Source organism: Scyliorhinus torazame, chromosome 8 (genome assembly GCF_047496885.1).
Source record: "Scyliorhinus torazame isolate Kashiwa2021f chromosome 8, sScyTor2.1, whole genome shotgun sequence".
In the NCBI taxonomy this organism is placed as follows: domain Eukaryota; kingdom Metazoa; phylum Chordata; class Chondrichthyes; order Carcharhiniformes; family Scyliorhinidae; genus Scyliorhinus; species Scyliorhinus torazame.
Window position 1 is genome coordinate 57,777,403 of NC_092714.1, and position 27,264 is coordinate 57,804,666.

At 48.3% G+C, this 27,264-nt stretch overlaps 1 protein-coding gene across 1 annotated transcript in view; it reads right to left on the reverse strand.

The window, feature by feature from the left end:
* LOC140427867 (cell surface A33 antigen-like) overlaps window positions 1-9,661 on the reverse strand; it is a 52,366-nt gene extending 42,705 nt beyond the window's left edge. The window contains exon 1 of the mRNA XM_072513673.1: window positions 9,479-9,661. Within this exon, the coding sequence (XP_072369774.1) occupies window positions 9,479-9,533 (55 nt within the window). The 5' untranslated portion in view covers window positions 9,534-9,661. The remainder of the gene's footprint in view (window positions 1-9,478) is intronic.
* Between the last annotated feature and the right edge of the window lie 17,603 nt (window positions 9,662-27,264).

Here is a 27,264-nt window from a genome sequence, read left to right on the forward strand (position 1 = left end):
GACCTTGCCAGCCTATCACAAAGACATTGAATATCATGGATATCAAATCCAATCTGAAAGGCATTTGACAACATTCTAAATTAAAGCTTTGTTAATTAATCTTTTTAATTATTTCATGGCATGAGTGTATCACTGGCAAGCCCAGCATTTATTACACTTTCCTAATTTCCCTCAAGGTAGAGGCGAGCTGCCTTCTTGAACAACTGCAACTCATCTGGGATATATGTCAGTTCTGTTTGGGAGTGCACGCCAAGATTTGACCCAATGATTATGAAGGAATGACTCCTAGTCAAGATGGAGTGGGTTCAGAGAGGAAACTGCTGGTTGTGGCATTCCCATGCACCTGCTACGCATGTCCTTCTGTAACAGAGGTTGCTTTTGTGAGAGCCTCGGTGAGTTGCTACACACAGCTGTCATTATGCACCAATGAGCAGGGAGTGAATGGTTAAGGTGGTGGATGGGATGCTGATCAAGCAGTTATTTCGTCTTGGGTGGTATCGTGCTGTGAGTTGTTGGAACGTTACTCATCCAGGCAAGTGGAGAGTATTCCATCTCACTCCAGATTTGTGTCTTTCAGATGGAGGACAGGTTCTGGGAAGTCAGGTGGCGAGTTGCTTGCCGCAGAATTCCTAGCCTCTGACCTGCATTTGGAGCCTCGGTGTTTATATGGCTAGTGCAGTTCAGTTTCTACTCAATTAAGGGGCAATTTATTGTGGCCAATCCACCTAGCCTGCACATCTTTGGGTTTTGGGGGTGAGACCCATACAGTTCGGGGAGAATGTGCAAACTCCACACGGACAGTGAACCGGGACTGGGATCGAACCAGGGTCCTCAGTGCCATGAGGCAGCAGTGCTAACCACTGGGCCACCCTCAATATTAAACTCTAACTTCACACCCGAAAAGAATAGCTCACAATTACCCCTTAACACTACTACTCAATTCCCTATTAAACAATAAGGAAAGCAATATACAGCTCTCAATCCAGCTTAAAATTCAGCAGGGCAGAGAGTGCTGCTTGCTTTGCAAAACAGATTTGGCCCCGATTAGAGCCCTGCTGACTCTGGCTAAATGTCTTCAAATAGCACAACTGGGCTGTTTCAACCGCTCTTGTCTTCATCAAGACTGCTCTGCTTTAAAATATAACTTTTAAAAAACTATCCTACTGGGAGAAAATGGTCTTTACTTGCAGACTCTATGGTAGCCAGATAAAGCCTCTTCAAATGCTCTCAAAAATCTCTCTCTTAGCTCCATCCAGCACTGACATCATCCCCCCCTGAAGCTGAAAGACAAAACAACTTTCCAAGGACTGAAAGCACATTAACCCTTCAGGGACTGTCTCTCTGCAGGGACTATCCCCAATCAAACCACAGTGCATTAGCCCAGACTGACATTCCTCTGTCAATTTCACCTTCTGGCTGCTAAAAGCTCCCAGGCAAAATAGAATCCTTTAAAAAAAAACAAAAAACAGGACCACTGCAGTCAATCACACTCTAACTCCAGGCTTTTAACCCTTAAATTTCCCAATACATTTATAATAATCCAATTTTCCTAAAATCCTCTATTCACATTTGGCATTTGTAGGAATGGATCTTTAAAAATGACAGAAGATCAGGAAGCAACAGATGTCTGTTGAAGTTAGTTACATACCGGTTGTATTCTGTAAGTTTGTTATTGGTACCTGTAATGTTTCTGATTTACCTCACCAGCTTACATTGGGATACTTAATGCAAACTGGTATAAAATCCCAATTAAACCAAAATAGAAGCAACAATGGACACTGAAGAAACAATCCAAAAAACAACACTGAGGAGGATGGATTAATGATAAACTAAATTGAACATGGACAAGTGTGCCGTGCTCATCAGCTATGTATATTGCATTAGCTCAAACAGGGATGACGTTGAAGTGGACACCGGGACTCAATGTCGCACATTGATTGGTATCCACAAAAGCAGTAAAATGTTGAACCACTTAACAAGATTAGTAAAATGCAAGTCAAAGACCAAATGTAATCATAGTCTGGTTAAACCTGTGTCCAGTCTGATCACTAAGTCACACGTCAAAATGTTGGAGGCAGCGCCCGAGAACAGCACAAAGCCAGTGTCAATTATTTGTACTTTGAGAGAAAACTGAAAATGTTTTCTCAGCCTTGTGTTACGACACCCTGAGCTAATGCATGATAAATTCTTAATAATAATATTTATTGTCACAAGTAGGCTTACATTAACACTGCAATGAAGTTATTGTGAAAAGCCCCTATTCGCCACATTCTGGCGCCTGTTCGGGTGCACTGAGGGAGAATTTAGAATATCCAAATTACCTAACAGCACGTCTTTCTGGACTAGTGGGAGGAAACTGGAGCACCCAGAGGAAACCCACGCAGACACGGGGAGAACATGCAGACTCCGCACAGACAGTGACCAAGCCAGAAATTGAACCTGGGACCCTGGCACTGTGAAGCCACAGTGCTAACCACTGTGCTACTTCCAGCCCCACTTGACTCAGAGTCACAACACAGTTGAAATTAACTTATAATTTTTTTTTTAAATACCCCAAGTCATTGGTTGCCCAATAGCAGGTTTGTAAATTTAAACGCAAATTAACTTTTATTAGCAGCTGGGCGGCAACCGTGGCGCAATGATTAGAACTGCTGCCTCACAGCACTGAAGACCAAGGTTTGGTCCTGGCCCCAAGTCACTATCCTTGTTGAGTTTGCACATTCTCCCCATGTCTGCGTCGGTTTCACCCCCACAATGCAATGTTGTGCAAGGTAGGTGGATTGGCCATGCTAAATTGCCTCTTAATTGGAAAAAGATAATTGGGTACTCTAAATTTATAAAAAGAAAATTTAAAAAACAGCAACTATAAATAAATAGGCAACAAATACAACTGGTTAACTGCCATCTAATTTATATCCCACCATTTTAACTCATCCCATGCTCTACACACAAACAAACAAGGGGAAAGAGGGGTGTAAAAAAATATTAAGAATGATAAAAGTCTGTTTCAGTCTAGGCCTCCAGTTGGATGATGTCTTTGCCTTCAGTCTATAATGGTTTTCACTGTAGACTCATCAGGATTTAGAGATTTATTCCTTTAGCCAGTAGGCAGCAGAGCAGAGAGAGAGAGAGCTGCTTCCACCTGGAGGGTCCAGCGACTTCTCTGTAAATTCACAGCACCAGCAAGGAGCCAACATTGGAGAGAAAAAGAGCAACACAGCTTCCCCTTTTGGAGTCCAGAAGCTTTCTCCCGGGTCCTCTGAAAACCCCACCGGTCAGGATCTTAACGCTGTCTGTTGCCGGGCAGAGTAATGTCCCTGGCCAATCCATTGGCCACCAGCCAACAAATCAAACCAAATCTCTCCAATCTTTCGGGTGCCATAAAGTCTGGGTTCTGCTGTTCAAACTCTAAAACTTCATAGCACAGTGTACTATTTTGAAACTTTTAAGTTCCTCACTTTCTCTGCTCAACTTAAAAGGTATAATCCATGAAAGATCCATGGATCAAAAATTATAACAAAATAAAATAGGAAATAAAGAATCAACAGGAAGGGCCCTTACAGTTGGAAGGAGACAGGTAAACAATGTAGAATAAGACTATACAAGGTACTAATTAGACCACACCTGGATACTGTGAATAGTTTAGGTCTCCGTATCCAAGAAAAGATATGCTGACATTGGAAGCAGTCCAGAGAAGGCTCACTACGTTGATACCCGGTATGGAGGAATTTTCTGATGAGGAGAGTTGAGTAGGTTGGGCCTGTACACATTTTGAGTTCAGAAGAATGAGGTGATCTTATTGAGACATAGAGGATTCTCAGGGGACTGTAAAGGGTAGATGCTGAGAGGATGTTGTCTCTTGTGGGAGAGTCAAGGACCAAAGGCATAATCTCAGAATAAAGGGTCATCCATTGAAAACCGCGGTGAGGAGGAATTTCTTCCGAGGGTAGTGAATCTATGGAATTCTTTACCACAGAGGGCTGTTGAAGCTGGGTCATTAAGTATGTTCAAGGCCGAGAATAGGCAGATTTCCAAATCAGTAAGGGAATCATATGTTATGGGGATAAAGTGGGAAAGTGGAGTTGAGAATTTTTATATCAGATCAGTCATGATTTCACCGAATGATGGAACAGACTCAATGGGCCGAAAGGTCTACTGCAGCTCCTAAATCTTATGATTTTAAAGGTGCATATGATAGTAAATAGAATAGAAAAATTACTCAGAAGATGAGTTTCAACCAAAAGTAAGATCAAGGTTACCCAGATTCAGACCAGTAAAGGACAAATTTAAGATCAATGAGCGATTCTTCAGAAAGTATGGTCAGTTCACTAAACAAACTCCTGAAAGGACAAAAGTCAAGAACATTGGAATTATCTGAAGAACCATTTCTTGACAGTTAATGTGAAAGTTAATTTTCCAAAGTTCAGCTGTAATTGACTTTTAAAAACATACGGTGCTGGTTTGCATATATGAATTGGATTTATACAGGTAACCGTTTGCAGTGCTGTGGAATTAGTAGAGAATGAGGTTTATTTAATTTAAAATGTTCCACTACAGTATACTACAATCCAGGACTCGGACAGTTGTTTTGTGACTTACAATAATAAATAATATTCGAGTGTTCAAAGTTGCACATTAGTGTTCGAGGCCTCTTAATTAACGTGTAATAAACAGGTAGAGAGTTCATTGATATTTGTAAGCTCACAATTCACAAGGAAATGTGAAGAATGATAATCAAACAACAGAATTGTTACAGCACAAGATTCAGACCTGTGTTTCTGCAAACAGCAATTTCACATGTTTTAGTTTTCTTTTGGACAATTTGACCATTCAAAATTTGCAGATTCACAAAAGTTGGAAGCATTGTGGACAGTGAGGAAGATCACATTAAACATTAAAAGGAAAGGCGGGTTAGTGGAATGGGTGGGCAACTGGCAGGTGAAATTCAATGTAGAAAGTGTGAGGTGATTCATTTTGGTAGAAAGAACATAGAAATGCATTATAAATTAAAGTGTAGAATTCTAAAATGGGTAAAATGCTAAAAGGGAACAAAGGGGCTTGGGGTTTATGTGCAGAAAAGTCACTGAAGGTGGTAGGCAGGTTTGTAGCGTTAATAATGGGTGCGGCCTCTTGGATTTATTAATAGAGGCATAGAATAAAAAAGCAAGGAAGTCTTGTTAAACCTGTAAAAACAATCCTGGTGGCTACACTTTAGGAGATGTGTGAAAGTATTAGAGAATTACAGATGCACCATAGAAAGCATCCTATCAGGCTGCTTCACAGCCTGGTATGGCAACTGCACGGCCCAGGACCGCAAGAAACTTCAGAGTCGTGAACACCGCCCAGTCCATCACACGAACCTGCCTCCCATCCATTGACTCCATCTACACCTCTCGCTGCCTGGGGAAAGCGGGCAGTATAATCAAAGATCCCTCCCACCCGGCTTACTCACTCTTCCAACTTCTTCCATCGGGCAGGAGATACAGAAGTCTGAGAACACGCATGAGCAGACTCAAAAACAGCTTCTTCCCCACTGTCACCAGATCCTAAAAGACCCCCTTATGGACTGACTTCATTAACACTACACCCTGTATGCTTCATCTGATGCCAGTGTTTATGTAGTTACATTGTATATGTTGTGTTGCCCTATTATGTATTTTCTTTTATTCCCTTTTCTTCTCATGTACTTAATGATCTGTTGAGCTGCTCGCAGAAAAATACTTTTCACTGTACCTCGGTACACGTGACAATAAACAAATCCAATCCAATCCAATCCAACAGATCCACAAAAATGGTTCCAGGCTTGAGGAACTTTGATTGCATAGATAGATTGGAGAGGTTGGGATTTCCTTCGAGAAGGTCGAGAAGAGACTTGATAAAGGTATTCAAAATCACGAGATCCAGACAGAGTAGACAGGAAAGAATTGTTCCCATTGGTGGTAGGATTGAGAACAAGAGGGAACAGATTTAAGGTAAGTGGCAAGAGAAACAATGGGCCTGAGGAATAATTGGGATTCGGAATGCACTGGCAGAGAATGTGGTGGCAGATTCAACAAGGTATTTAAAACTATTTTCTGGAAAGGAAGGGCCATAAGGAGAAGGCCAGGGAGTGGCACTAGGTAAATGCACCTTTGGAAAGCCAACGCAGACACAATGAGTTGAATGGTCTCTTTGTGCTATAACCATTCTGACCCGAGATAAAAGGAACTGAGCCCTGTGGAGCTGTGGTGAAGGCCCGGAAACTATTAATATAATAATAATAATAATCTTCATTAGTGTCACACGTAGGCTTACATTAACACTGCAATGAAGTTACTTGTGAAAATCCCCTAGTTGCCACATTCTGGCGCCTGTTCGGGTACATTGAGGGAGAATTCAGAATGTCCAATTCACCCAACAAGCACGTCTTTCAGGACTAGTGGGAGGAAACTGGAGAACCCAGAGGAAACCCATGCAGACACGGAGAGAATGTGCAGACTCCGCACAGACAGTGACCCAAGCCAGGAATCGAACCTGGGACCCTGGCGCTGTGAAGCAACAGTGCTAACCACGGTGTTACCGTGCTGCCCTCTCAACTCCACATGGATAGTCACCAGGGCCCGGGATCGAACCTGGTCCTCAGTGTCATGAAGCAGCAGTGCTAACGATTGCAAATCTAACTTGGGCAGCAGGGTGGCGTAATAGATAGCCGAGGACCCAGGTTCGATCCTGGCCCAGGTCACTGTCCGTGTGGCGTTTGCACATTCTCCCCATGTCTGCGTGGGCTTCATCCCCACAACCCAAAGATGTGCAGGTTAGGTGGATTGGCCATGCTAAATTGCCCCATTACCTCTTAATTCGAATAAAAATAATTGGGTACTCTAAATTTATTTTAAAATAGTAACGATAGAAATTGGGATTGTTCTGCTTAGAACAGAGGGAGTTAAGGGGAGATCTGATAGAGGTGTTCAAAGTCTTTAAAAAGTTTTGATAGAGCAACTAAGGAAAATGTTGTTTGCACTCTGCTTGAAGGATCGGTAACAAGAGGATACCCATTCAAAGTCATTGGCAAAAGAACCAGAAGTGACATGAAGAAAACCCTTTTTAGGCAATGATATTATGTGGAATGCATTGCCGAAAAGGTGATGGAAGCAGATTTAATAACTTTCAAAAGAAATATAAACGCATGGTTATTAGGGAAAGATAGATATATCAGACTAATCAGATCGTTAATTTCAAGGAGCTAGCCCATCTACAATTCCTTCTGTTCTGTGGCATTTTATGATTTTAAACAATTTTTTCCCCTTAAATAATAAATTGTCAACTAATGTTTAGACACAGTGGTAAAATAAGCTGTATTTAAGTCACCAGGTTTTTAATTTCTTAGGTGTAAGATTATGGGAAACAAATATATAAAACAATTATGTAATCATACCACAAGTTTCAGTCACACCCAGTTTCTGGCATCATCTTATTTCATTCCACCACGGACACATTGTAGTACACTTGTCAGTGGCAACAAGAACAAAATGAAATTGCAAAGAAACATTCTTGTAGAGTGCTGAAGGAGTCCTGCATTGTGGGAGGTGACATTTTTGAGTTGAGACAAATGTCCCATCAACCTGCTCAAGGGGAGGGTATAGTTCCTTTGCCCTATTGAGTGAAGCAGAAAGGTTCTCCCAATGTTCAGGCCAACATTCATCCTCTATTAACCCCAGAAGGAACCAATTTTCTGGTCAACTATCTCATTGCGGTTTGTGGGACCTTACTGGGAGGAAATTAATTACCAACCTTCCCCATGTTATGACAGTGGCTCCACCTTGATAGAACCTCATTGCAAAGCGTTTTGGGGATGCCGCGAGATGGTGAAAGACATTATTTGAATTCAAGTTTGCCCTTCCTTTTGTTGCAAGTCCGCCTCACCCTGCCATCCCCAACCTTAATGTACAAACATCTGATTAACTATGTTACTATTACAATTACATGATTGAGTCATAGTAAACAGGTATAGCAAGTAATTAGGAAAGCTAATGAAATGTGATTAATTCCCTCACAACAAATGGAAGTTCGGCTTTAGTTGTACAGGGCATTGGTGAGACCACATCTGGGGTATTGTGTACTTTATTTAAGGTAAGATGTAAATATGTTAGAAGCAGTTCAGAGACGGTTTACTGGACTAATACCAGGAATGGGCAGTTTGTCTTATCAAGAAAGATTGGAGAAGTAAGGTTTGTATCCACTAGAGTTTAGAAGAGTAAGAGGTGAATTGATAAAATCCTTTAAGATCCTGAGAGGTATTGACAGGGTGCATGTGGAGAGGATATTTCCTGTATCAGAGAATTGAGAACACGGGGTCACTTTTAAAATAAAAGATTGTTAATTTAAGACCGAGATGAAGAGAACTTTTTTCTCTTGAGGGTCGTGAGTCTTTGGTCTTCTCTTCCTCAAAAGGCAGTGGAAGCAGAGTCTTTGAATATTGTTGAGGCAGAGCTGGAGTAACAAGGGGATGAAAGGTTATCGGGGAGTAGGCGGGAACGTGGGTTTGAAGTTACAATCAGATCAGCCATGATCTTATTGAATGGCGGAGCAGGCTCAAAGGGCCAAGTGGCTTACTCCTGCTCCTAATTCATATGTATCGATCAGGCATGTTAATCAAATTATTGAACTTCCGAAGGGAAGTTGTAATTTTTAAGGACAAGTGGGCATGAGAGGAACTCCTGCCTCAGCGATCTTGCGAATGATACTCCAGTGAGGCAATGGTTTGAAATGTATGTTTTTTTTTAAATGTGGCACTTCGTACACAAGATTGTCACCCACATCCACTCCAAGCAAGAAATTAGATTGTTGCACAAATTTAGACAAAAGCTCATTTTTATAATTTAATGTTGTTCCTTTCTCAGAGTTACAAACGGGGTAGGCCTTTAATCCATCTCCTTGCCTGCTTCAAAAACCAATTCAAATGGAATCCAATTCGGGGTCCCCATAAGAGACATACTAGATCCGAGCTGGCATCAACACCTGATCTCACTGCCATGTCTAAATATTAGCTATCGAAATACCCTTTTTACTGTATCTGTTACACTGCAACACTTCCTTAATGATCTTCCTTAGCCATTCTTAATGAACAGTAAAGTATTTGGATAACGCTCTCTGTCGCTCGCTCTCTCTTTCTCCAGGCAGTTTAGTAATTAAGTCTGCGCTGGTTTGGCAGCTTCTCCGAATGAGGAAGTAGTGAAAGAAAAAAAAGCGCTGAATAGTAACAAAAATAATCCAATTCCCCATTTATTGTGGGGAAGGCAAATTCGAGCAAAAACAAAGCGATCGGAGCACAGTTATTCCGCCCTCACAATTAACCAATACGATAAATGCAATGCACGCTATGTGACCAAACTCCATACTCCAGTAAATTCGAAACCCAGGTTTTCCCCCCCCTTGCAACTTGTGTAAGGTGTGGCGAGCAGCCATGATTCCGAAAATACTCATTAATTTAAACACCTACCAGAAAATAGGGTCAATCCAACTTCAACAAACATTCTTCTGTCAAGTTTTAGCATTCCAAAGTTGTTTAAAAGAGGCGATTCCGTCCTCGAAACAAGTGTAAAGGGAAGGTCTTGGTTTAGCGATAACCTTCCACCTTGCTCTTGTTACCTGCCTGTTCTCTGCCAGATAGATTACTCCCGGAAGACTGGTGACATGTCAATCATTGAAGGGAGTGTCTCATTGGAGCACTCCACAGCTCCTTGATTTTGGTTGGACTAGGTGCTGGGGGAGCAAAAGTAAACATTCGTGACAGCAAAAAAAAAGTCTAATTTCAATACGTACAAAATATTTTGTACCCTCGTCAATCACGGTTTCCTAAAATGATTCACCTCTAAATGATTGTTGCATTTCCTACAAGCTAATAATATTCGGGTGCAAGTTTCTTTGAAACCAGTTTTTTTTGACTGGTGGGCGTTCATGGAGTTTCGAAGCTAATCTAATTGAATGATCAAAGTGCCGAAGAATGTCCCCACTGTACCGTACGGTACCTGACTTGCTTTTTAAGTCAGGTAAATGAGACGACTTTTATCAGCCAGCAACCCATTCGTTGCATTTACCCACACAACAATTTCTGTTGGAATTTTGCAGAGGGGGTTATCTATAATTAGAGAACAATTTCAGACCTGGGACAAGTCTGAATAGTACAAGCAACTGTGCACCTTAAACGAATTGAGGAATTGTTCATCGGCAGTGTGGAATCCTGGGAGGGTAAACTAGAATATTTAATTCTATGTCAAATCAGGCACAGGAAGTGAAAGAAATGGGATTAAGATGGACAGATAAAAGAGACTAGGAAAAAGTTTTTTTTTAACAAAATCTCCAACAATAAAATCTGAAGGAATGAGACACAGCACCTTCAAATGTAAATTTTCAGTACCAGAGTGGTTGTTTGGCAATAATTAAAATTTAACATGCCAATACAAAAGTACTTAATTAAATAGACAATCCCTATATTTTCCTGGAGAACTTAGTTAGTATATATTATGTTAATACTTCAAAGTCTACAATTCCATGTACTTCACTGCGGTGTTCCTTGGCAAGATACTAGTGAAGCTTCTTAAAGACAGCGGGCATGATTCTCCGGAAAGATTTTAAGTGTCATAGTGAGCGGAATTGACGCAAGTTTCCCGGCGCTCGGCCCCCCGAGGCCGGCAATGCTATTCAACGTTAATTGGTCCACTTAACAAGGCCTCACAGGCTTCTCGCCCCAAATGAGGGCTCACCAGCTGATTCGCCGGGACCGCGCTCGCCAGCCCACCACGAACAAGGTCGAGCAACACTTAAGGTGCACTTGCTCAGCCAACCCCAGCCAGCTCTTAATAATGGCAGCGAGGAGACCGGTCCCAAGATGCAGTGGAGGCCAGCAGGGATTTCCTGTTCCCCCGAGGGCCCCAGAGGGTGAGCCATAGGGCAGCCGGTGTTGCCTGGAATGAGGTGACGGCAGCTGTCAGCTCGGGGAGTGTGACCAGGAGGACAGGCCTCCATGCTGGAAAAAGGATAACGACCTAAACCGAGCAGCACGACTGAGTAGACACCAACGTCCTCAACCACCCCCCCCCCATCCCAAGGTAGCATCCATCCCCCAACTCTCCATGCAACCCCAACCCTCCCTCCAACCCTTCACCCCCTTCAACCCACCCCAACACTTCCCACCACTGTGAACCATGCGTGTGGCTAATGATGCCCCTCTGTGTCTCCCCAGCAAAAACTCTCCGATAACCGTTGGGAGAGGGCAGAGGGGTGGCAGATTTAAGAATCCTCACCTCCTTCAAGGACCGTATCCTGGAGGTGACCGGGGTGGCCGAGGACAGATCGGTCACCCAAGCAGAGGCTGGCGGATACTACAGACGCGAGGAACCACCGGCCTCCACCCGTGGGACCTGTCAAACATGAGTTGCTATTGCCTGACTGACTGAGCCATCCCTCCCACTGACCACATGCCCATTCGCCGTTGGTCCTCCAGCCGACGGCACTGGCCCATCTTGGGTGGCACCATTCCCCTGACTCCCAGGAAACCACCTCAGAGAAGAGCTATGAGGTGCATGGTAGCACAGTGGTTAGCACTGTTGTTTCACCGCGCCAGGGACCCAGGTTCGATTCCCGGCTTGGGTCACTGTCTGTGCAGAGTCTGCATGTTCTCTCCGTGTTTGCGTGGGTTTCCGCCGAGCGCTCCAGTTTCCTCCCACAAGTCCTGAAAGACGTGCCTGTTAGGTGAATTGGACATTCTAAATTCTCCCTCCGTGTACCCAAACGGGCGCCGGAATGTGGCGACTAGGGGATTTTCACAGTAACTTCATTGCAGTGTTAATGTAAGCCTACTTGTGACAATAATAAAGATTATCTGTCCACCAGCGCAGATACACACACCTCGATGGAACATGTTACTGGATTGTCTTCTGGGCACAATCTGGTGAGCACCACACTGCTACTGATGTACATCACGTGGAGGCAGGAACCCTCAGGCAAGACAGCAGTTGGTCGGCTGCTGGATCCCAGGCCCCAGCTGTGTCCCAGCCGAATGCTGAGCCTATGGAACAGGGTTACCTGGAACTGGAAATGATAGGGAGCAGCTGGGACATGTAGAGGGAGTTGTCAGCGTCATTCTAGCAGATCCATAGCTGATTGGAGGAGTCCCAGAGGCGACAGGTGCAGGAGATGTCGTCAGCAATGTGTGGCACCAAGGCCAACACTGCTAGGGTGGCGACCGCAGTTGAGAGCCTGGTGCACGATCTCGGCACCATGAATTAAGGTGTCCAAGGCGTCGTGCAGTCAGTGACGGCCATGGCTGAGGGTCTCAGCAGAATGTCTGCCTCGCTGGGGGATGTTACCCAGTAGCAGACTGACCTTGATGAGGTTCTGTGGGACATTTCCTGCTCTCAGATGGGAATGGCCGAGGTGCTGCGGAGCTTGTCCCTGTCTCTGAGGAGCATCGTCGAGGGCGTCGACACAATGGTGCAGACCATGGGGGAATTGCCAGGGCTGGCAGAGCCAAATGATGCAGCATTAGCCGGGGCTCGAACCAGCTGACCCTCCATTCTAAGGTGAACCCCAGGGCTTTATGGACACCGAGCAGGAGGAGGGGGTGCTGAGTGCCAACCTGGACTTGTCCCATGGAGTGGGGATGGTGGCCACCAGCTCCCCCGAGTTCCACCCCTCTGATCAGACCGCGTCTCGAAGTCAGCACACGGAACAGGGCAGCACGGCAGTGAGCCAGGGCCCTCAGAGGATGCCGCCAGGGGGCATAGAAGGCCACAGGACGAGGTAAGCAGCTGGCTGCTTCCATCTCAGATGTACATCCTGGGGAGACACATAGACGTAGTGGTTGAGCTGGGAGTGCAAAGCACGTTGAGGATCATTGAGGGCATTGGGGGTGGGGGGTCAGGGGTGGTGGGGGGGGGGGTAGGTAGAGGGTGGAGAGGGAGGGTGTGGGTTGGGGGGGTGGCACCATCGGGAGTGTGGGGACTTGTATTACACATTAAACACCCTTGTGCACAACCAATATGTTTCCCCTGTCCCTTTCCTCCATAATGCGTGCCAACCTCCGAACCCTTGGCTCATCTCCTCAGGCATCTCCCCCTCCCCGTAGCGCCCACCCACCCTCCGGCTGTGGGCATGTCCCCGGAGCTGTGTCCCATCCTCTGGGTGTTTGGATGTTGGCTGCTGCGTGTGTGGTGTTGCCTCCAGCAGTGTTCAAGCACAGTGTCCACGCATCGAGGTGTGATTAGGTTGCTAGGCAATGAGTCCCACATGCAGGCCCCTGGCCAGGGAATTTTCTTTTTTTTCTCACGTACACAGAGCCTACTCCCGGATAGATTTTTTTGTTTTGAGCAGGGCACTGATCCCGAAAGTGGAAGGAACGGAGTACTCGGCCATAGCCATCTCAGACCACGCCCCGCACTGGCTGGAGCTGGAGTTAGGAGAGGAGAGGGACCAACGCCCGCTGTGGCGTCTGGATGTGGGACTGCTGGCAGATGAGGTGGTGTGTGGGAGGGTGCGGGGGGTGCATTGAAAGGTATTTGGAGGCCAATGACAACGGGGAGGTGCAGGTGGGGGTAGTATGGGAGGCGCTGAAGGCGGTGGTCAGGGGAGAGTTAATCTCCATCAGGGCTCACAGGGAGAAGCGAGAGGGCAGGGAAAGGGAGAGGTTAGTGGGGGAGATTGTAAGGGTAGACAGGAGATATACAGAGGCCCCGGAGGAGGGACTACTTAGGGAGCGGCGAAGTCTCCAGACGGAATTCGACCTGTTGACCACGGGGAAGGCAGAGGCACAGTGGAGGAAAGCACAGGGGGCGACGTACGAGTATGGGGAGAAGGCGAGCCGGATGCTGGCATGTCAGCTCCGTAAGAGGATGGCAGCGAGGGAGATAGGTGGAGTCAAGGATATCAGGGGAACTACGGTGCGGAGTGCGGTGAAAGTAAATGAGGCATTTAAGGACTTTTATGAGGAGCTGTACAGATCTCAGCCCCCAGCGGGGGAAGAGGGGATGCGACGATTTCTAGATCAACTGAGGTTCCCGAGGGTGGAGGAGCAGGAGGTGGCTGGTTTGGGGGCGCCAATTGGGTTGGAGGAGCTGGTTAAAGGACTGGGGAGCATGCAGGCGGGGAAGGCCCCGGGGCCAGATGGGTTCCCGGTTGAGTTTTACAGGAAGTATCCGGACCTGTTAGCCCCGTTGCTAGTGAGGACTTTCAATGAGGCACGGGAGGGGGGGGGACCCTGCCCCCGACAATGTCCGGGGTGCTGATCTCTCTGATCCTGAAGCGGGACAAGGACCCACTGCAATGTGGGTCGTATAGACCGATCTCGCTCCTCAATCTGGATGCTAAGTTGCTGGCAAAAGTGCTGACTACGAAAATTGAGGACTGTGTCCCGGGGGGGATTCATGAGGACCAGACGGGATTTGTAAAGGGCAGGCAGCTAAACACCAATGTGCGGAGGCTCCTAAACGTGATTATGATGCCATCGGTGGAGGGTGAGGCGGAGATAGTGGCAGCTATGGACGCGGAGAAGGCCTTTGACCGGGTGGAGTGGGAGTATCTCTGGGAAGTGTTGCGGAGGTTTGGGTTTGGGGAGGGGTTTATCAGTTGGGTTAAGCTCCTATATAGAGCCCCGGTGGCGAGTGTGGCTCCGAATCGGCGGAGGTCGGAGTATTTTCGGCTGTATCGAGGGACGAGGCAGGGGTGCCCCCTGTCCCCCCTGTTGTTTGCATTAGCAATTGAGCCTTTGGCCATTGCATTAAGGGAGTCCAGGAACTGGAGGGGGGTGGTCCGAGGGGGAGAGGAGCATCGAGTGTCGCTGTATGCGGATGACCTGTTGCTGTATGTGGCAGATCCAGTGGAGGGGATGGTGGAGGTCATGCGGATCCTAAGGGAGTTTGGGGACTTCTCGGGCTATAAGCTCAATGTAGGGAAAAGTGAGCTCTTTGTGGTGCATCCAGGGGACCAGGCAAGAGGGATAGACGACCTACCGTTGACGAGGGCGGAAAGGAGCTTTCGGTACTTGGGGATCCAGGTAGCTGGGAGCTGGGGGGCCCTGCAGAAACTTAATTTGACGCGGCTGGTGGAGCAGATGGTGGAGGACTTCAAAAGATGGGATGTGTTGCCACTCTCGCTAGCGGGCAGGGTACAGTCGATTAAAATGGTGGTCCTCCCGAGGTTTCTTTTTGTGTTCCAGTGCCTTCCTATTATGATTACCAAGGCCTTCTTTAAGCGGGTAGGTTGGAGCATCATGGGTTCTGTGTGGGCAAACGAGACCCTGAGGGTAAGGAGGAGGTTTCTGGAGCGTAGTAGGGACAGATGAGAGCTGGCGTTGCCGAATCTGGGTGGCTATTATTGGGCAGCCAACGTGGTGATGATCCGTAAGTGGGTAATAGAGGGAGAGGGGCGGCATGGAAGAGGTTGGAGATGGCGTCCTGCAAAGGAACGAGCCTGAGGGCGCTGGTGACGGCACCGCTGCCGCTCTCGCCGACAAGGTACACCACGAGTCCGGTGGTGGCAGTAACGCTAAAGATCTGGGGGCAGTGGAGACGACATAGGGGTGAGATGGGAGCCTCGGTGTTGTCCCCGATCCGGGAGAACCATCGGTTCATCCCAGGGAGGATGGACAGGGGGTTTCGGAGCTGGCATCGGGACGTTTGCGTGCCTAGGGGCACTGGAGGAGAAGTTCAGGTTACCCCCGGGGAATGCGTCCAGGTATATGCAAGTGAGGGCGTTTGTGAGGCGGCAGGTGAGGGAATTCCCGTTGCTCCCTGCACAGAGGATTCAGGACAGGGTGATTTCGGGTGTATGGGTCAGAGAAGGCAAGGTTTCGGCGATATATCAGGAGATGAAAGAAGAGGGGGAGGCTTTGGTAGAGGAGCTGAAGGGCAAGTGGGAGGAGGAGTTGGGGGAGGAGATTGAAGAGGGTCTGTGGGCGGATACCCTGAGTAGGGTTAATTCCTCTTCCTCATGTGCCAGGCTCAGCCTGATACAGTTTAAGGTTATTCACAGAGCGCATATGACAGGGGCGAGGCTGAATAGGTTCTTTGGGGTGGAGGACAGATGTGGGAGGTGCTCGGGAAGCCCGGCGAATCACGTCCACATGTTTTGGTCGTGCTCGGCACTGGATGGGTTCTGGAGGGGTTTCGCGAGGACTATGTCCAAGGTGGTGAAAGTCCAGGTCAAACCAAGTTGGGGGCTGGCATTATTTGGAGTGGCGGACGAGCCGGGAGTGCAGGAGGCGAAAGAGGCCGGTATTCTGGCCTTTGCGCCCCTGGTAGCCCGGTGGAGGATCTTGCTCATGCGGAAAGACGTGAAGCCCCCCAGTGTGGAAGCCTGGATAAATGACATGGCAGGGTTCATTAAGCTGGAGAGGATAAAGTTTGCCTTGAGAGGGTCTGCGCAGGGGTTCTTCAGGCGGTGGCAACCGTTCCTAGACTATCTCGCGGAGCGTTAGATGGAGGTCGGTCAGCAGCAGCAGGAACCCAGGGAGGAAGTGGGGGGGGGGGGGGGGGGGGGGGGGGGAGGGGAGGGGAGGGGGGGGGTTTCTTTCGGGGGGGTGTATTTGGGCGGGTGTGGGAGGGTTTTTTCTCCAGGGGTACTTGTAAAAAGCATATGGGAGGGTTAATATGTGCGGGAGAAACCCATTGTATAAGTTCTGTATTATGTTTGAGATATGTTTATGTTTTGCTCTGTTCTTTTCTCTTTTTCTTTTCTGTTACGGGGGGGGGGGTTTAATTGGTTGAAAATTTTTGTTGGAATAACTTTGAATAAACATATTTTAAAAAAAGAAAAAATGAGTCCCACATGCTCCATTGACTGCCCACCCACGGGAATCCACTTGGGATGTGTGAAGTGCTCACTTAACCACGATTGCCAATTCCCTATTAGCAAAAGCCTTCAGCCGTACGGCCAGACCCCTCAGCAGTTGGCGGGGGTTATGGATGTTCGTTGGGGCAGACGGGCAGGGACAAGGGTTGCCCATGGAACGTGTACACACGATCCAGGCATGGCGGTGACGTGAGCGGTTCCCTCCCCTCCTCCCCGTTGTCCCCTAAGTGCCTCCCCTCTCCCTCCTGTAACGGCCCACCCCTGCGGAGGGTCCCCAACCCCCAGCCGAGGGTCCCCCCCCCCCCCGGAGGGTCCCCAACCCCCAGCCGAGGGTCCCCCCCCCCCCCCCCCGCCAAGCCCAGGGGTGTCATTCCCAGCACTCCAGGCTTTTAGTCTGTGACTGTTATAACCTGCCTACTTACCATTGGCTCGGGACTAATGACAATCCCACAATCCTTTGGGAGTATGAGCTTCCCCAATGAGGGGGCCGAGAAACCACTAGTAAACTCCTTGTATAAATAACCTGGCCAGTTCAGGAATCAGCAGGAAGGAGTATGTAGCAAGGGAAGTTACTGCTACTGTTATGTATATATGTTAAAGTAAATAAATGTTATTACTTTGTATCCTTAAACTCTTGCTGGATTCTTCGTGGCCCTTACAAAACTGGCGATGAAGGTTAAAGTGAATAGCCGTCTACACTGCTGAAGCTACCTCCCTGGATTTTTGTTGGATACAGGTTGGAAGTTGTTTTCTATTATACCATGCCTCTGTACGGACGTTTGGATGTTTTTGATGCTGCGCTGGAAAGCTGGAACCAGTACACACAACGGATGCGTTACTATTTCCGGGCAAACAATATCACCGAAAACGAGCGCCGGGTGGTCATATTGCTCACCGCCTGCGGCCCGCATACGTTTGGGGTGATTAGGAGCCTTACGTACCCAGCTGCGCCGGACACCAAAACGTTTGATGAACTTGTGAATATAGTGGGGCAACATTTTAACCCAACCCCGTCCACGATAGTCCAGCGTTACCGGTTTAATACCGCTGCGAGGACACCTGGCGAATCCCTTGCTGATTTTCTATCCAGGCTATGCAGGATTGCGGAGTACTGTGACTATGGTGAGACCTTGTCAGAAATGTTACGCGACCGTTTGGATTGCGGTATTAACAATGTGTATATTAACAAGAGTGTATCTGAGTTTGGGTAAGGCTGAGTTCGGGTAAGAGGGGAGTGACAAAAAAAAATCAAGTTAATTAAGTAAAGTAATTAACTAGTTAAGGGAATTTGGTGCTCACCTGAAGGAGGTGCAGAGAAGCAGACCTGTGAGGGAGTCTCTGGAGCAACTACATCACAGCCAGCAGGTAAGTGTTTGGCTTGTAACTGGTAAGTGATTTCTCTCTCTTTGACTTTCTCCTAGCTGTGTAGTGTAGTTCAAATTTAACTTCAGGTTTAAGTCATGGCAGGAGAGCTCAGACCCGTGTCATGCTCCTCTTGTGAGATGTGGCAAGTCAGGGACCCTTCTGGTGTCCCTGACTCCTTCATCTGCAAGAAGTGTGTCCAACTGCAGCTCCTGTTAGACCGCTTGACGGCTCTGGAGCTGCGGATGGACTCACTTTGGAGCATCCGCGATGCTGAGGAAGTTGTGGAAAGCACATTCAGTGAGTTGGTCACACCGCAGATTAAAATTACTGAGGCAGATAGGGAAAGGGTGACCAACAGACAGAGGAAGAGTAGGAAGGCAGTGCAGGGATCCCCTGCGGTCATCTCCCTCCAAAACAGATTTACCGTTTTGGAAACTGTTGGGGGAGATGGCTCACCAGGGGAAGGTGGCAGCAGCCAGGTTCATGGCACCGTGGCTGGCTCTGCTGCACAGAAGGGCGGGAAAAAGAGTGGCAGAGCTATAGTGATAGGGGATTCAATCGTAAGGGGAATAGACAGGCGTTTCTGCGGACGCAAACGAGAATCCAGGTTGGTATGTTGCCTCCCTGGTGCAAGGGTCAAGGATGTCTCGGAGCGGCTGCAGGGCATTCTGGAGGGGGAGGGTGAACAGCCAGCTGTCGTGGTGCATATAGGCACCAACGATATAGGTAAAAAACGGGATGAGGTCCTACAAGCTGAATTTAGGGAGTTAGGAGTTAAACTAAAAAGTAGGACCTCAAAGGTAGTAATCTCAGGATTGCTACCAGTGCCACGTGATACTCAGAGTAGGAATGACAGGATAGCTAGGATGAATACGTGGCTTGAGAGATGGTGCAAGAGGGAGGGTTTCAAATTCCTGGGACATTGGGACCGATTCTGGGGGAGGTGGGACCTGTACAAATCGGACGGTCTGCATCTGGGTGGGACCGGAACCAATGTTCTCGGGGGGGTGTTTGCTAGTGCAGTTGGGGAGGGTTTAAACTAATGTGCCAGGGGGATGGGAACCGATGTAGGAAGTCAGTGGGGACAGAAACAAAAGGCAGGAAGGGAGAGTGTGTAAAGCATGACCAGAGAAAGCAGGGCAGAGAGCAAGGAAGGTCTACATTAAACTGCATTTATTTCAATGCAAGGGGCCTGACGGGCAAAGCGGATGAACTCAGGGCATGGACGGGCATATGGGACTGGGATATTATAGCTATGACTGAAACATGGCTAAGGGAGGGGCAGGACTGGCAGCTCAATGTTCCGGGCTACAGATGCTATAGAAAGGATAGAACAGGAGGTAAGAGAGGAGGGGGAGTGGCGTTTTTGATTAGGGAGAACATCACGGCAGTACTTAGAGGGGATATATCCGAGGGTTCGCCCACTGAGTCTATATGGGTGGAACTGAAAAATAAGAAGGGAGAGATCACCTTGGTAGGACTGTACTACAGGCCCCCAAATAGTCAGCGGGAAATTGAGGAGCAAATATGTAAGGAGATTACAGATAGCTGCAAGAATAATAGGGTGGTAGTAGTAGGGGACTTTAACTTTCCCAACATTGACTGGGACAGTCATAGCATTAGGGGCTTGGATGGAGGGAAATTTGTTGAGTGTATTCAGGAGGAATTTCTCATTCAGTATGTGGATGGACCGACTAGAGAGGGGGCAAAACTTGACCTCGTCTTGGGAAATAAGGAAGGGCAAGTGATAGAAGTGCTAGTGAGGGATCACTTTGGGACAAGTGACCATAATTCCATTAGTTTTAAGATAGCTATGGAGAATGATAGGTCTGGCCCAAGAGTTAAAATTCTTAATTGGGGCAAGGCCAATTTTGATGGTATCAGACAGGAACTTGCAGAGGTAGATTGGGGGAGACTATTGGCAGACAAAGGGACGGCTGGTAAATGGGAGGCTTTTAAAAATGTGTTAACCAGGGTGCAGGGTAAGCACATTCCCTTTAGAGTGAAGGGCAAGGCTGGTAGAAGTAGGGAACCCTGGATGACTCGAGATATTGAGACTCTGGTCAAAAAGAAGAAGGAGGCATATGACGTACATAAGCAACTGGGATCAAGTAGATCCCTTGAAGAGTATAGAGATTGTCGAAATAGAGTTAAGAGGGAAATCAGGAGGGCAAAAAGGGGACATGAAATTGCTTTGGCAAATAATGCAAGGGAGAATCCAAAGAGATTCTACAGATACATAAAGGGGAAAAGAGTAACTAGGGACAGAGTAGGGCCTCTTAAGGATCAACAAGGGCATTTATGTGCAGAGCCACAAGAGTTGGGTGAGATCCTGAATGAATATTTCTCATCGGTATTCACGGTGGAGAAAGGCATGGATGTTAGGAAACTAAGGGAAATAAATAGTGATGTCTTGAGAAGTGTGCATATTACAGAGGAGGAGGTGCTGGAAGTCTTAAAGCGCATCAAGGTAGATAAATCCCCGGGACCTGATGAAATGTATCCCAGGATGTTGTGGGAGGCTAGGGAGGAAATTGCGGGTCCCCTAACCGAGATATTTGAATCATCGGCAGCCACAGGTGAGGTGCCTGAAGATTGGAGAGTGGCGAATGTTGTGCCCTTGTTTAAGAAGGGCAGCAGGGAAAAGCCTGGGAACTACAGACCGGTGAGCCTAACGTCTGTAGTAGGTAAGTTGCTAGAAGGTATTCTGAGAGACAGGATCTACAAGCATTTAGAGAGGCAAGGACTGATTCGGGGCAGTCAGCATGGCTTTGTGCGTGGAAAATCATGTCTCACAAATTTGATTGAGTTTTTTGAGGGAGTGACCAAGAAGGTAGATGAGGGTAGTGCAGTAGACGTTGTCTACATGGACTTTAGCAAAGCCTTTGACAAGGTACCGCATGGTAGGTTGTTGCAGAAGGTTAAAGCTCACGGGATCCAGGGTGAGGTTGCCAATTGGATTCAAAATTGGCTGGACGACAGAAGGCAGAGGGTGGTTGTAGAGGGTTGTTTTTCAAACTGGAGGCCTGTGACCAGTGGTGTGCCTCAGGGATCGGTGCTGGGTCCACTGTTATTTGTGATTTATATTAATGATTTGGATGAGAATTTAGGAGGCATGGTTAGTAAGTTTGCAGATGACACCAAGATTGGTGGCATAGTGGATAGTGAAGAAGGTTATCTAGGATTGCAACGGGATCTTGATCAATTAGGCCAGTGGGCCGACGAATGGCAGATGGAGTTTAATTTAGATAAATGTGAGGTGATGCATTTTGGCAGATCGAATCAGGCCAGGACCTACTCAGTTAATGGTATGGCGTTGGGGAGAGTTATAGAACAAAGAGATCTAGGAGTACAGGTTCATAGCTCCTTGAAGGTGGAGTCGCAGGTGGACAGGGTGGTGAAGAAGGCATTCGGCATGCTTGGTTTCATTGGTCAGAACATTGAATATAGGAGTTGGGACGTCTTGTTGAAGTTGTACAAGACATTGGTACGGCCACACTTGGAATACTGTGTGCAGTTCTGGTCACCCTATTATAGAAAGGATATTATTAAACTAGAAAGAGTGCAGAAAAGATTTACTAGGATGTTGCCGGGACTTGATGGTTTGAGTTATAAGGAGAGGCTGGATAGACTGGGACTTTTTTCCCTGGAGCGTAGGAGGCTTAGGGGTGATCTTATAGAGGTCTATAAAATAATGAGGGGCATAGATAAGGTAGATAGTCAACATCTTTTCCCAAAGGTAGGGGAGTCTAAAACTAGAGGGCATAGGTTTAAGGTGAGAGGGGAGAGATTCAGAAGGGCCCAGAGGGGCAATTTCTTCACTCAGAGGGTCGTGAGTGTCTGGAATGGGCTGCCAGAGGTAGTAGTAGAAGCGGGTACAATTGTGACTTTCAAAAAGCATTTAGATGGTTACATGGGTAAGATGGGTATAGAGGGTTATGGGCCAAGTGCGGGCAACTGGGACTAGCTTTAATGGTAAAAAACTGGGCGGCATGGACTGGTTGGGCCGAAGGGCCTGTTTCCATGCTGTAAACGTCTATGATTCTATGAATGCGGCCACCCAGAGAAAGTTGTTAGCGGAGCCAACATTGACTTTTCAACAGGCCATTCAAATAGTATTGTCCCGAGAGAGCGCAGAGCGAGGAGTACAGGAGCTACAGGGAATGGAAGTGCATGCCTTGGGGCGCAACCCCTTCCGTCCGAAAACGTCCCCCCACACTCCTGCGGTACCTTGGGCGAGGCAACGTCCGGACCGACGCCAGTGGCCGTCGGACATTCCTTCCCGAAGGGAGCCTTCTCCAGAGCCAATGGATGAGGAGCCATGTCCATGTCAGACTTGTAGGCGCCGACCCCGTCGCGGACGGCAGTCCTGGGGGTGCCAGAGGTGCCGTCGTTCCGACCGAAACTGGGACCAGCTCAGGGGCCGTAACTGGGACCAGCCCAGAGGCTGTACCTTCCATGTGGATGAACCTGCGGCGACTACTCCTGAGGACGTGGAGACGGAGGACGACTGCCTGCAGCTGCATTGTGTGGCAGCTCCCCGTGTGGCCCCCATTAAGGTGACAATACGAGTCAATGGCCACCCGCTTGAGATGGAGTTGGACACTGGCGCAGTGGTCTCCGTGATCGCTCAGAGGACATTCGACCGCATCAAGCAGGGTATACAGACCCTTACATTAACCGACTCACAGGCCAGGTTGGCCACCTACACGGGGGAACCACTGGACATTGCAGGAACTACAATGACCCCTGTTGTCTATGGACGCCAGGAGGGGCGTTTCCCACTTATCGTGGTGCGCGGCCATGGGCCCAGCCTGTTGGGTCGGGACTGGTTGCGCCATTTGCGGTTGCAATGGCAGCACATCCTCCAAACAGTTTCTGAAGGGTTCACTGAGGTGCTAGGACGATACCCAGATGTATTCCAGCCTGGTTTGGGGAAAATAAAAGGGGCCGTAGCCCGTATCCAAGTTGAACCAGGAGCCACGCCGCGCTATTTCTGGGCGCGCCCAGTGCCTTACGCCTTGCTCGAGAAGGTAGAAGGGGAACTCACTCGTTTGGGTATTATCAGGCCCGTCCGTTTTGCTGACTGGGCAGCACCAATTGTACCTGTAATGAAGCCAGATGCCACAGTTCGCTTGTGTGGCGACTATAAACTTACAGTGAATACGGTTTCCCAACTCGACCGATATCCAATGCACCGCATAGAGGCTCTCTCCGCGAAACTTGCAGGTGGACTCTCGTTCACAAAATTAGATATGAGTCACGTCTACCTGCAGTTGGAGCTGGACCCTGCCTCCCGACCATATGTAACGATTAATACACACTGGGGCCTGTATGAATATACACGGTTGCCCTTTGGAGTATCCTCTGCCTGCGCAATTTTTCAACGTGTTATGGATGGCATTTTGAGAGGTTTACCACGTGTGGCTGTCTACCTAGATGACATTTTGATTACAGGGATGTCGGAGCAGGAACATTTGGAAAATCTGGAGGCTGTCCTTAGACGCCTTTCGGAGGCTGGAGTCCGTTTACGTCGCACAAAGTGCGTATTTCAGGCAAAGGAAGTAGTCTACCTAGGTTACCGGGTGGACCGCCAAGGTCTGCACCCCGTCGCAGAGAAGGTGCGTGCAATTCAACATGCCCCCGCCCCGACTGACACTTTGCATCTTTGTTCTTTTCTCGGTCTCGTAAACTATTACGGGAAGTTCCTCCTCAATCTGGCAACTACACTGGCCCCTTTGCACCTTCTGCTAAAGAAAAATCACACCTGGGTTTGGGGTCAGCCGCAAGAAACCGCTTTCCGGCGGGTAAAGCAACAATTGTCGTCGTCTGGGATACATTGACTGCAGCGGAGAAAAAGTACGCGCAGATCGAGAAGGAGGGCCTGGCAGTGGTTTTTGCGGTGAAACGCTTCCACCAGTACGTGTATGGCTGCCATTTCACTATCGTGACTGATCATAAGCCTCTGCTGGGACTTTTCAGAGAGGATAAGCCAATACCGCCCATTGCTTCCGCACGGATCCAGCGCTGGGCTTTGTTGCTTGCTGCATACGAGTATTCTCTGGAGCACAAACCAGGTACGCAGATAGCAAATGCCGACGCACTGAGCCGATTGCCTTTATCGACCGGCCCCATGTCGACACCCACGACCGGTGAGGTGGTCGCAACCCTAAATTTTATGGACACCTTGCCTGTCACGGCATCACAGATCCGTGAGTGGACCCAGACGGAGCCAGTCCTGTCAAAGGTTCGGCACATAGTCCTGTATGGTGGGCAGCATAGACAGCTCCCAGGCGAGTTGCGGGCATTTTCCTCCAAGCTGTCAGAATTAAGCGTGGAAGACGGCATCCTCTTGTGGGGGACGCGTGTGATTGTCCCGGAAAAAGGCCAGGAGCTGATACTATCAGACTTGCGCAATGGGCATCCAGGCGTGACCAAAATGAAAATGTTGGCCCGGAGTTATGTCTGGTGGCCAGGCCTCGACACCGACATTGAGAAGGTGGCCCAAAACTGCTCCATTTGCCAGGAGCATCAGAAGCTTCCGCCGGCCGCGCCCCTACATCACTGGGAATGGCCAGGGCGGCCTTGGGCACGCTTGCATGCAGATTTCGCAGGCCCTTTTCAAGGATCCATGTTCCTTCTACTAATTGACGCCCAGTCCAAATGGCGAGAGGAGCATAAGATGTAGGGGACAACGTCCTGCGCAACAATTAAAAGATGCGTTTATCGTTTAGTACACATGGCCTCCCCAAAGTGCTGGTCACGGATAACGGCACTCCATTCACGAGTGAGGAGTTTGCAAGGTTCACGAAGATGAACGGCATACGCCATATCCGCACTGCCCCTTACCACCCGGCTTCAAATGGGTTGGCAGAGCGCGCAGTGCAGACATTCAAAAGAGGCCAAAAGAAGCAGTCTTCCGGATCAATGGACACGAGACTGGCTCGCTTTTTGTTTACCTACAGGACCCCCCCCCCATGCAGTGACTGGGGTAGCTCCCACAGCACTCCTAATGGGCCGGAGACTTTGCACCCGCCTTAGTATGGTTTTCCCGGACATTGGCGCAAAAGTACTCCGCACACAAGAACAGCAGGGACAGGGGTTTTCTCAGCATCGGCCGATTCGACAGTTTGCGCCTGGTGACCCAGTATTCGTGCGGAATTTTGCTGGTGGTGCCCAATGGGTTCCTGGTGTAATATTTCGCCAAACGGGCCCTATATCTTACCAAGTGCAAGCCCAGGGTCGTCTCCAGTGAAAACATGTAGACCACGTTCGGTCCAGAAGACCACCCCTGAAAAGATTCCCCGCCCCCGGAGCTCATTTCAACAGCCGCAGAGACAAGGGAAGGTAGTCCTCACAATCTTCCACTGGTGCCTCACTCGAAGCCTGCGCAGGTCGTTACAGGACCGAATGGAGATAGAGACGCTGACATGACGGAGGCAGCAGACTCTGACTCTGAGATGGAGACACAGGATGCATCAGAGTGGGAATCCTCGGGTCTACGGGCCGTGGATGTACAACCGCGCCGTTCATCACGGAAGCGCCGGTCTCCGTCTCGTTACACGCCGCCTGATCCAGCGCCGCGTGCAAATGGTGTCCGGCCTATTGCCAAACGAGTCCGACGCCCTCCTTCGCCAGGGTCTTTGGTGGATTCCTTGGACTTTGGGGGGGAGGGATGTTCTAACCTGCCTACTTACCATTGGCTGGGGACTAATGACTATCCCACAATCCTGTGGGAGTATGAGCTTCCCCAATGAGGGGGGCGGAGAAACCACTAGTAAACTCCTAGTATAAATAAGCTGGCCAGTTCAGGAACCAGCAGGAAGGAGTATGTAGCAAGGGAAGTTGCTGCTACTGTTATGTATATATGTTATAGTAAATAAATGTCATTACTTTGTATCCTTAAACTCATGCTGGATTCTTCGTGGCCCTTACAAAAGTGACCAAAGATGACTACTCATCTCCTTGGCTCCCTGCAGAACCTCTTCCGCCAGGTTCACGTTTTCCGCCAGGAGTACTAATCAGCACCAGTGTGAGCACTTGCTGGGGAGGCCGCTGAATGGCGGGAGGCCGTTGGTATGGGGTGGCTCTCATTAACTGTATGGAAATAGGGCTTAAGTGGTGATAATTGGTTTCTCGCCACGCTATGGCGTGATCCTGATTTCGCCTACAGGAGCGGGCCGGTTGCATCACAAACTGTTTGCCGCCTGGCACGGTTATCGTTTTTGGCCTCTCCCGCTCACCGGCCTCCTTTCACTGAAGAGAGAGAGAGAGCATAACGAGGCCATAAATTTGTGCCCTGCATCTTCCGGATTTCTGTGATATAACGGTGTATTCCTGATTTGTGTGTTTAGCTGTGTTTGTACAGTCACAGGAAATGGTGTCTGATCTGTTCTTCAATGACGGCGAGTGCTGATAATCTCCATTATATCTATTGAAAAATCTGGCCCATGGTGTTTTAATGAAGGTAGATACTTTGCTTGATATTAAGACTAGAATATTATTTAATATTCAATTGTTATTCTAACAGGCAAAAAAAGGAATAACTCAATTATTGGTGCATTTTTATAGATTCCAACATGTACATTTTCTGTCAGACTATCCTTTTCCAGACTCTTGGTTTTGTCTACTGCCTGACCAAATCTCTTGGTGACATCTCAATAAGATGCCCTGTCTCTCCTCTCTTCATATCACTTAATCTTAAACTTCACATGAACTTCTCCACCTACACCCACTGACTGCCTTTCATAGTCTTTGTGGTAAACCACTGTTGCACCTGTATTAGGTGATGTAAGGTACGACCTGTACTACAGGTTCGCCGGTAATCTCTGCCTGCTGGTCTTTGTTCAATTGATCGTGCCTCAATTTATTGCTCTAAGATTTTCTAAAAGCTGGACCTCCGAATTAAACCGGATCGCCTGCAGCTGGATCCGCAATCAAGCGACGCCAAAAAGGAGTTTAATCACTGGCTAGCTTGCTTCGAGGCGTACATCAACTCAGCAACCACCCCTGTTCCGGAGGCTCAGAAGATACAGATCCTGTTTCCGCTGATCCAGGACGCCCCGAACTACGCCG